This window comes from Anolis carolinensis, unplaced genomic scaffold (genome assembly GCF_035594765.1).
Source record: "Anolis carolinensis isolate JA03-04 unplaced genomic scaffold, rAnoCar3.1.pri scaffold_9, whole genome shotgun sequence".
Taxonomy (NCBI): Eukaryota; Metazoa; Chordata; class Lepidosauria; order Squamata; family Dactyloidae; genus Anolis; species Anolis carolinensis.
The window spans coordinates 6,165,685-6,177,060 of record NW_026943820.1 but is presented as its reverse complement, the minus strand read 5'-3'; the positions used below and the strand labels follow the sequence as shown (position 1 = coordinate 6,177,060).

Sequence of the window (11,376 nt, the reverse complement as noted above, 5' to 3'; positions counted from 1 at the left end):
ATCTGCATGCATCATCCGAAAATACATCACACAGTCCTAGACACTTGGGAAGTGTTCGACTTGTGATTTTGTGATACGAAATCCAGAATATCTATCTTGTTTGCTGTGTCATACAATAAAATAACAACAACAACAATAATGTAATAATAGCTTTATTTTTATAACCCTCCTCTATCTCCCCAAAGGGGACTCGGGATGGCTTACATGGGGCCAAGCCCAAATAAAAACAATAACAATATAAAACACATCAACAGACAAGAGACATGCAAAATTATAAAAATTTAAACATTACCCAATAAAAATAAATGACAAAAACTTAATAAAAACATGGATTAAAACAGAGAGGTTGTAAAAATAGACTGGGTTTTATTTAATTTTATTATTAATACTGTATTATTATTATTATGTTTTATTTATACCCCACTTTTCTCTCCAGAAGGAGACTATGACTATTTATCTATTATTATTATTATTATTATTATTATTATTATTATTATTATTATTATTATTATGCTTTTTTGTTTTTGTTTTTCGTGTCAGGAGCAACTGGAGTTGCTTCTGGAGTGAGAGAACTGGCTGTCTGTAAGGACGTTGCCCGGATGTTTTGATATTTTACCATCCTTGTGGGAGGCTTCTCTCATGTCCTCGCATGGAGCTGGAGCTGAAAGAGAGAGCTCATCAGCACTCTCCCCGGGTGGGGATTCGAACCTGGCAGCTTTCAGGTCAGCAACCCAACCTTCAAGTCACAAGGCTTTTATCCCCTAGGCCTTCGGAGGCTCCAATTATGTTTATTGATACCCAGCTTTTCTCTCCATAAGGAAATATTAAGGTAAAGGTTTCCCCTTGACATTAAGTGGCGCAGCAGATTAAACCGCTGAGCTGCTGAACATGCTGATGAAAAGGTCGGAGGTTTGAATCCGGGAAGTCGGGTGAGCTCCCACTGTTAGCCCCAGCTTCTGCCAACCTAATAGTTTGAAAATATGCAAATGTGAGTAGATCAATAGGTGCCACTCTGGCGGGAAGGTAACGGCGCTCCATGCAGTCATGCCGGCCACATGGCCTAGGAGGTGTCTACAGACAATGCCGGCTCTTTGGCCTAGAAACAGAGATGAGCACCAACCCCTGGAGTCGGACACGACTGGGCTTAATGTCAGGGGAAAACATTTCCTTTACCTTTTCACTCCTGAAAGGGGACTCATGGCAGCTTACAAAGAATAATCATCTATATATATAAATGAGTGATGGCGTTACGGCGACCCACAAAACAACAAAACTACAGGCCCCCCAACCTCGAAATTTGACAACACAACCCATCATCCATGCCTCTAGGTTGATACAACAAAAAGAAAAGAAAAATAAAGTCCTAATTAGAGGGAAAGGAATAATTGTTTTTATCCAATTACTGCCAGTTTAGAGGGCTAATCTCTGCCCACTTGGGCTCCTAGCAACCAACTCAGCCCAGGGATAGGCAGACTTAGGCCTCACTTAGGTCTCTTCCACATATTAGCTAATTTGCACTGGATTATATGGCAGTGTAGACTCAAGGCCCTTCCACACAGCTATATAACCCATTTCTAATGGACTTAATGTCAGGGGAAAACCTTTACCCTTTACCTTAACTACAAAATTGGCAACAATTTGATGCCTATACATAATTAAAACAGCAATAAAAATCCAATAAAACAATTAAAACAATATAAAAAATATAAAAACATATGATTAAAATCCATTCCTCCAAAATCCTCGTGCTGTAGCCGTAAATCAGTCCGGGTCGTCATTATCATTTAATCTTCAAAAGCCTGGGCACATAGCCATGTTTTCAGGGCTTTTCTAAAACTCAAAAGGGTTGGGGCTTGCCGTATTTCTCTGGGGAGGGTGTTCCACAGCCGGGGAGCCACCACCGAGAAGGAAGGCCCTGTCCCTCGTTCCCACCAGCCGCGCCTGTGAGGCAGGCGGGACCGAGAGCAGGGCCTCTCCAGATGACCTCAGGGATCTTCCTGGCTCATAGGAGGAGATACGTTCGGACAAGTAGATTGGGCCAGAACCGTTTAGGGCTTTATAGGTCAAAACCAGCACTTTGAATTGGGCTCGGTAGCATATCGGCAGCCAGTGGAGCTGGCTTAACAAGGGGGTGGTACGCTCCCTGTAAGCCGCCCCAGTTATTAGTCTGGCTGCCGCCCGTTGTACTAGTTGGAGCTTCCGGGCCGTCTTCAGAGGCAACCCCACGTAGAGAGCGTTGCAGTAGTCCAAACGGGATGTAACCAGAGCGTGGACCACCGTGGCCAAGTCAGACCTCCCAAGGAACGGGCGCAGCTGGCGCACAAGTCTCAGTTGTGCGAAGGCTCCCCTGGCCACCGCCGAGACCTGGGGCTCCAGGCTCAGCGATGAGTCCAGGATCACCCCCAGACTGCGAACCTGTGTCTTCAGGGGGAGTGTGACCCCGTCCAGCACAGGCTGTAACCCTATTCCCTGTTCGGCCTTGCGACTGACCAGGAGGACCTCTGTCTTGTCTGGATTCAGTTTCAATTTGTTCGCCCTCATCCAGTCCGATACAGCGGCCAGACACCGGTTCAGGACCTGAACAGCCTCCTTAGTGACAGGTGGGAAGGAGTGACAGAGCTGGACATCATCTGCGTATAGATGACACCTCACCCCGAAACTCCGGATGATCTCTCCCAGCGGCTTCATGTAGATGTTGAACAACATGGGGGACAGTACTGAACCCTGCGGGACCCCACAAGTCAATGGTTGTGGGGCCGAGCAGGCGTCCCCCAATGACACCATCTGGGAACGCCCCTCCACTGCAGAACAGTACCTCCGAGACCCATCCCGGCAAGGCGCCCCAGAAGGATACCGTGATCGACGGTATTGAAGGCCGCTGAGAGGTCCAGCAGAACCAGCAGGGACACACTCCCCCTGTCCAGTTCCCGGCGTAGATCATCGACTAAGGCGACCAAGGCTGTCTCTGTACCATGCCCTGGCCTGAAACCAGACTGAGCCAGATCCAGATCCATTGTTTCCACATGATTCCTGAGCTCTGAAGATGATTCCTCCCCATCTTCTGTCCTCCCCCGTTTCCACACACGTCTAAGACAGCTCCCTGGTGAAATATCACGGCCAACAGGCAAAGTCTATCTGCATCTTTTGATGGTCTCCAATCCATGATGCTTCGCCAAGGAACTGAATTAGAAGTGTGTGGAAACAAGGGCTGGGCTGTGGCACAGCTGGTTAGTAGCCAGCTGCAATAAATCACTACTGACTAAGATAATAATAATAATAATAAAACTTTATTTATACCCCACCACCATCTCCCCAACGGGGACTTGGGGCGGCTTACATGGGTTCGAAGACAACCTGGGTTGGATTGAGCACCTGACCATTAAATAGCCTAGCTTGCTGTTTACCTAAGCAACCCAAAAGACAGTAGCATCTGTCAAGTAGGAAATTTAGGTACTGCTTTATGCGGGGAGGCTAATTTACTGCAAATAATTTATGACACCATAAAAAAGTCCAGCAGCGTGCGAAAGAATGAAGAAGTACTCCATCAAGGACTCAGTGTCACAGTGGACGATGAAGCAGCAGCTCTGCCTGTGGCTGGAATCGAGCATACCTTCATGAAGCCGGAAGCTGGAAAATATTACAGTAAAGCACCAATTACAGTACAAATTAAGCACCAAAACATCATGTTATTCAACAAATTTGACAGAAAAGGTAGTTCAATATGCAGTAATGCGACGTAGTAATTACTGTATTTACGAATTTAGCACCAAAATATCACGATGTATTGAAAACATTGGGTTGTATGTCTTTTGGGCTGTGTGGCCATGTTCCAGAAGCATTCTCTCCTGACGTTTCGCCCATATCTATGGCAGGCATCCTCAAAGGTTGTGAGGTCTGAGGATGCCTGCCATAGATGTGGGCGAAACGTCAGGAGAGAATGCTTCTGGAACATGGCCACTCAGCCCGAAAGACATACAACAACCCTGTGATCCCGGCCATGAAAGCCTTCGACAACATATTGAAAACATTGACTACAAAAATGTGTTGGATAATCCAGAACGTTGGATAAGTGAGACTCTACTGTATGTGGAAGGGGCCTTTGTCTACACTGCCATATAATCCAGTTCAGAGTTGATCATGTGGATTCTATTTGGGAGTGTAGAAGGGGCCTCAAAGCAACCTTCAAAGCATTGCAATACCACAAACACTAAAAGAGTCTTGGTATTGAAGACAATGCAGTATCCCATTGCCTTGCGCCCGGGCAGGTCGAGTGGGGTCAAGGTGTGTCCCTTCCACAGTGTGGGTGCCGCCTCTGAGGCTCAAGGGGAGAAGAAGGCGCGGAGACACGTGTCTGGGTGTTCCCACGCGCGTGTGCGTGTCTGTCCCGGGGGCTCCCTGCAGGTGGAGGAAGGAGAGCGGGCTCTAGGGGGCGGCGGGGCGGGGAAGGAGGGAGGGAGGAAGGGCTTGGCTCCGTCTCTCTCTCGGTCTCAGTCTCTCTCTCGGCGGCGACGATGACGGACGCCCTGCTGCCTTCTTCGGACCAGAACGGAGGCTGCTACTTCCGAAAGGTGAGCCCTCCTCCCGCCTCACCTGGTGGGCCTCTTTCCCTCCGACACCGGGGCGTCTGTGCCGGAGAACACAAGCCCTTCCACCCCATTTGGGCGCCCAGGCAAGGGCTCAAGGCTGTGCCATCCCCGGGTTTAGAGTTTGGGCAGAGAAGGCTCCAGGGCTCAAGCTGGAACTTTAAGTGTAACTCCAGCCAGATAGATAGATAGAGATATATGTGTATGTATATATACATATGTTGAATTTGCATGTCAATAGGAACTTTTAAGTGTAACTCCAGCCAGATAGATAGATAGATATTGATATATATGTTGAATTTGCATTTCAATAGGAACTTTTAAGTGTAACTCCAGCCAGATAGATAGATAGATATTGATATATATGTTGAATCTGCATGTCAATAGGAACTTTTAAGTGTAACTCCAGCCATATAGATAGATAGATATTGATATATATGTTGAATCTGCATGTCAATAGGAACTTTAAGTGTAACTCCAGCCAGATAGATAGATTGATATTGATATGTATGTTGAATCTGCATGTCAATAGGAACTTTAAGTGTAACTCCAGCCATATAGATAGATAGATATTGATATATATGTTGAATCTGCATTTCAATAGGAACTTTTAAGTGTAACTCCAGCCATATAGATAGATAGATATTGATATATATGTTGAATCTGCATTTCAATAGGAACTTTAAGTGTAACTCCAGCCATATAGATAGATTGATATTGATATGTATGTTGAATCTGCATGTCAATAGGAACTTTAAGTGTAACTCCAGCCATATAGATAGATAGATATTGATATATATGTTGAATCTGCATGTCAATAGGAACTTTTAAGTGTAACTCCAGCCATATAGATAGATAGATATTGATATATATGTTGAATCTGCATTTCAATAGGAACTTTAAGTGTAACTCCAGCCATATAGATAGATTGATATTGATATGTATGTTGAATCTGCATGTCAATAGGAACTTTAAGTGTAACTCCAGCCAGATAGATAGATAGATATTGATATATATGTTGAATTTGCATGTCAATAGGAACTTTTAAGTGTAACTCCAGCCAGATAGATAGATATTGATATATATGTTGAATCTGCATTTCAATAGGAACTTTTAAGTGTAACTCCAGCCAGATAGATAGATATTGATATATATGTTGAATTTGCATGTCAATAGGAACTTTTAAGTGTAACTCCAGCCAGATAGATAGATAGATATTGATATATATGTTGAATCTGCATTTCAATAGGAACTTTTAAGTGTAACTCCAGCCAGATAGATAGATATTGATATATATGTTGAATCTGCATGTCAATAGGAACTTTTAAGTGTAACTCCAGCCAGATAGATAGATAGATAGAGATATATGTGTGTGTGTATATGTTGAATCTGCATGTCAATAGCAACTTTAAGTGTAACTCCAGCCAGATAGATATTGATATATATGTTGAATCTGCATTTCAATAGGAACTTTTAAGTGTAACTCCAGCCAGATAGATAGATAGATAGAGATATATGTGTGTGTGTATATGTTGAATTTGCATGTCAATAGCAACTTTAAGTGTAACTCCAGCCAGATAGATATTGATATATATGTTGAATCTGCATGTCAATAGGAACTTTAAGTGTAACTCCAGCCATATAGATAGATAGATATTGATATATATGTTGAATCTGCATGTCAATAGGAACTTTTAAGTGTAACTCCAGCCAGATAGATAGATAGATATTGATATATATGTTGAATCTGCATGTCAATAGGAACTTTAAGTGTAACTCCAGCCAGATAGATAGATAGATATTGATATATATGTTGAATCTGCATGTCAATAGGAACTTTTAAGTGTAACTCCAGCCATATAGATAGATAGATATTGATATATATGTTGAATCTGCATGTCAATAGGAACTTTAAGTGTAACTCCAGCCAGATAGATAGATAGATATTGATATATATGTTGAATCTGCATTTCAATAGGAACTTTAAGTGTAACTCCAGCCATATAGATAGATTGATATTGATATGTATGTTGAATCTGCATGTCAATAGGAACTTTAAGTGTAACTCCAGCCAGATAGATAGATAGATATTGATATATATGTTGAATTTGCATGTCAATAGGAACTTTTAAGTGTAACTCCAGCCAGATAGATAGATATTGATATATATGTTGAATCTGCATTTCAATAGGAACTTTTAAGTGTAACTCCAGCCAGATAGATAGATATTGATATATATGTTGAATTTGCATGTCAATAGGAACTTTTAAGTGTAACTCCAGCCAGATAGATAGATAGATATTGATATATATGTTGAATCTGCATTTCAATAGGAACTTTTAAGTGTAACTCCAGCCAGATAGATAGATATTGATATATATGTTGAATCTGCATGTCAATAGGAACTTTTAAGTGTAACTCCAGCCAGATAGATAGATAGATAGAGATATATGTGTGTGTGTATATGTTGAATCTGCATGTCAATAGCAACTTTAAGTGTAACTCCAGCCAGATAGATATTGATATATATGTTGAATCTGCATTTCAATAGGAACTTTTAAGTGTAACTCCAGCCAGATAGATAGATAGATAGAGATATATGTGTGTGTGTATATGTTGAATTTGCATGTCAATAGCAACTTTAAGTGTAACTCCAGCCAGATAGATATTGATATATATGTTGAATCTGCATGTCAATAGGAACTTTAAGTGTAACTCCAGCCATATAGATAGATAGATATTGATATATATGTTGAATTTGCATGTCAATAGGAACTTTTAAGTGTAACTCCAGCCAGATAGATAGATAGATATTGATATATATGTTGAATCTGCATGTCAATAGGAACTTTTAAGTGTAACTCCAGCCAGATAGATAGATATTGATATATATGTTGAATTTGCATGTCAATAGGAACTTTTAAGTGTAACTCCAGCCAGATAGATAGATATTGATATATATGTTGAATTTGCATGTCAATAGGAACTTTTAAGTGTAACTCCAGCCAGATAGATAGATAGATATTGATATATATGTTGAATCTGCATTTCAATAGGAACTTTTAAGTGTAACTCCAGCCAGATAGATAGATATTGATATATATGTTGAATCTGCATGTCAATAGGAACTTTTAAGTGTAACTCCAGCCAGATAGATAGATAGATAGAGATATATGTGTGTGTGTATATGTTGAATCTGCATGTCAATAGCAACTTTAAGTGTAACTCCAGCCAGATAGATATTGATATATATGTTGAATCTGCATTTCAATAGGAACTTTTAAGTGTAACTCCAGCCAGATAGATAGATAGATAGAGATATATGTGTGTGTGTATATGTTGAATTTGCATGTCAATAGCAACTTTAAGTGTAACTCCAGCCAGATAGATATTGATATATATGTTGAATCTGCATGTCAATAGGAACTTTAAGTGTAACTCCAGCCATATAGATAGATAGATATTGATATATATGTTGAATCTGCATGTCAATAGGAACTTTTAAGTGTAACTCCAGCCAGATAGATAGATAGATATTGATATATATGTTGAATCTGCATGTCAATAGGAACTTTAAGTGTAACTCCAGCCAGATAGATAGATAGATATTGATATATATGTTGAATCTGCATGTCAATAGGAACTTTTAAGTGTAACTCCAGCCATATAGATAGATAGATATTGATATATATGTTGAATCTGCATGTCAATAGGAACTTTAAGTGTAACTCCAGCCAGATAGATAGATAGATATTGATATATATGTTGAATCTGCATTTCAATAGGAACTTTAAGTGTAACTCCAGCCATATAGATAGATTGATATTGATATGTATGTTGAATCTGCATGTCAATAGGAACTTTAAGTGTAACTCCAGCCAGATAGATAGATAGATATTGATATATATGTTGAATTTGCATGTCAATAGGAACTTTTAAGTGTAACTCCAGCCAGATAGATAGATATTGATATATATGTTGAATCTGCATTTCAATAGGAACTTTTAAGTGTAACTCCAGCCAGATAGATAGATATTGATATATATGTTGAATTTGCATGTCAATAGGAACTTTTAAGTGTAACTCCAGCCAGATAGATAGATAGATATTGATATATATGTTGAATCTGCATTTCAATAGGAACTTTTAAGTGTAACTCCAGCCAGATAGATAGATAGATAGAGATATATGTGTGTGTGTATATGTTGAATCTGCATGTCAATAGCAACTTTAAGTGTAACTCCAGCCAGATAGATATTGATATATATGTTGAATCTGCATTTCAATAGGAACTTTTAAGTGTAACTCCAGCCAGATAGATAGATAGATAGAGATATATGTGTGTGTGTATATGTTGAATTTGCATGTCAATAGCAACTTTAAGTGTAACTCCAGCCAGATAGATATTGATATATATGTTGAATCTGCATGTCAATAGGAACTTTAAGTGTAACTCCAGCCATATAGATAGATAGATATTGATATATATGTTGAATTTGCATGTCAATAGGAACTTTTAAGTGTAACTCCAGCCAGATAGATAGATAGATATTGATATATATGTTGAATCTGCATGTCAATAGGAACTTTTAAGTGTAACTCCAGCCAGATAGATAGATATTGATATATATGTTGAATTTGCATGTCAATAGGAACTTTTAAGTGTAACTCCAGCCAGATAGATAGATATTGATATATATGTTGAATTTGCATGTCAATAGGAACTTTTAAGTGTAACTCCAGCCAGATAGATAGATAGATATTGATATATATGTTGAATCTGCATTTCAATAGGAACTTTTAAGTGTAACTCCAGCCAGATAGATAGATATTGATATATATGTTGAATTTGCATGTCAATAGGAACTTCTAAGTGTAACTCCAGCCAGATAGATAGATAGATAGAGATATATGTGTGTGTGTATATGTTGAATCTGCATGTCAATAGCAACTTTAAGTGTAACTCCAGCCAGATAGATATTGATATATATGTTGAATCTGCATTTCAATAGGAACTTTTAAGTGTAACTCCAGCCAGATAGATAGATATTGATATATATGTTGAATTTGCATGTCAATAGGAACTTTAAGTGTAACTCCAGCCAGATAGATAGATATTGATATATATGTTGAATCTGCATGTCAATAGGAACTTTAAGTGTAACTCCAGCCAGATAGATAGATATTGATATATATGTTGAATTTGCATGTCAATAGGAACTTTTAAGTGTAACTCCAGCCAGATAGATAGATATTGATATATATGTTGAATCTGCATGTCAATAGGAACTTTAAGTGTAACTCCAGCCAGATAGATAGATAGATATTGATATATATGTTGAATCTGCATGTCAATAGGAACTTTTAAGTGTAACTCCAGCCATATAGATAGATAGATATTGATATATATGTTGAATCTGCATGTCAATAGGAACTTTAAGTGTAACTCCAGCCAGATAGATAGATAGATATTGATATATATGTTGAATCTGCATTTCAATAGGAACTTTAAGTGTAACTCCAGCCATATAGATAGATTGATATTGATATGTATGTTGAATCTGCATGTCAATAGGAACTTTAAGTGTAACTCCAGCCAGATAGATAGATAGATATTGATATATATGTTGAATTTGCATGTCAATAGGAACTTTTAAGTGTAACTCCAGCCAGATAGATAGATATTGATATATATGTTGAATCTGCATTTCAATAGGAACTTTTAAGTGTAACTCCAGCCAGATAGATAGATATTGATATATATGTTGAATTTGCATGTCAATAGGAACTTTTAAGTGTAACTCCAGCCAGATAGATAGATAGATATTGATATATATGTTGAATCTGCATTTCAATAGGAACTTTTAAGTGTAACTCCAGCCAGATAGATAGATATTGATATATATGTTGAATCTGCATGTCAATAGGAACTTTTAAGTGTAACTCCAGCCAGATAGATAGATAGATAGAGATATATGTGTGTGTGTATATGTTGAATCTGCATGTCAATAGCAACTTTAAGTGTAACTCCAGCCAGATAGATATTGATATATATGTTGAATCTGCATTTCAATAGGAACTTTTAAGTGTAACTCCAGCCAGATAGATAGATAGATAGAGATATATGTGTGTGTGTATATGTTGAATTTGCATGTCAATAGCAACTTTAAGTGTAACTCCAGCCAGATAGATATTGATATATATGTTGAATCTGCATGTCAATAGGAACTTTAAGTGTAACTCCAGCCATATAGATAGATAGATATTGATATATATGTTGAATTTGCATGTCAATAGGAACTTTTAAGTGTAACTCCAGCCAGATAGATAGATAGATATTGATATATATGTTGAATCTGCATGTCAATAGGAACTTTTAAGTGTAACTCCAGCCAGATAGATAGATATTGATATATATGTTGAATTTGCATGTCAATAGGAACTTTTAAGTGTAACTCCAGCCAGATAGATAGATATTGATATATATGTTGAATTTGCATGTCAATAGGAACTTTTAAGTGTAACTCCAGCCAGATAGATAGATAGATATTGATATATATGTTGAATCTGCATTTCAATAGGAACTTTTAAGTGTAACTCCAGCCAGATAGATAGATATTGATATATATGTTGAATTTGCATGTCAATAGGAACTTTTAAGTGTAACTCCAGCCAGATAGATAGATAGAGATATATATGTTGAATTTGCATGTCAATAGGAACTTTTAAGTGTAACTCCAGCCAGATAGATATTGATATATATGTTGAATCTGCATTTCAATAGGAACTTTTA

At 38.3% G+C, this 11,376-nt stretch overlaps 1 protein-coding gene across 2 annotated transcripts in view; it reads left to right on the top strand.

Moving 5' to 3' along the window:
* The first annotated feature begins 4,417 nt into the window (after positions 1 to 4,417).
* rhpn2 (rhophilin Rho GTPase binding protein 2) overlaps positions 4,418 to 11,376 on the top strand; it is a 71,875-nt gene continuing 64,916 nt past the window's right edge. For both annotated transcript variants that reach the window (XR_010000627.1, XM_062961930.1), the window contains exon 1: positions 4,418 to 4,568. Coding sequence is in view for 1 of the 2 variants with exons in the window: in XM_062961930.1 (XP_062818000.1) it covers positions 4,512 to 4,568 (57 nt within the window). In the remaining variant the exon portion in view is untranslated. The remainder of the gene's footprint in view (positions 4,569 to 11,376) is intronic.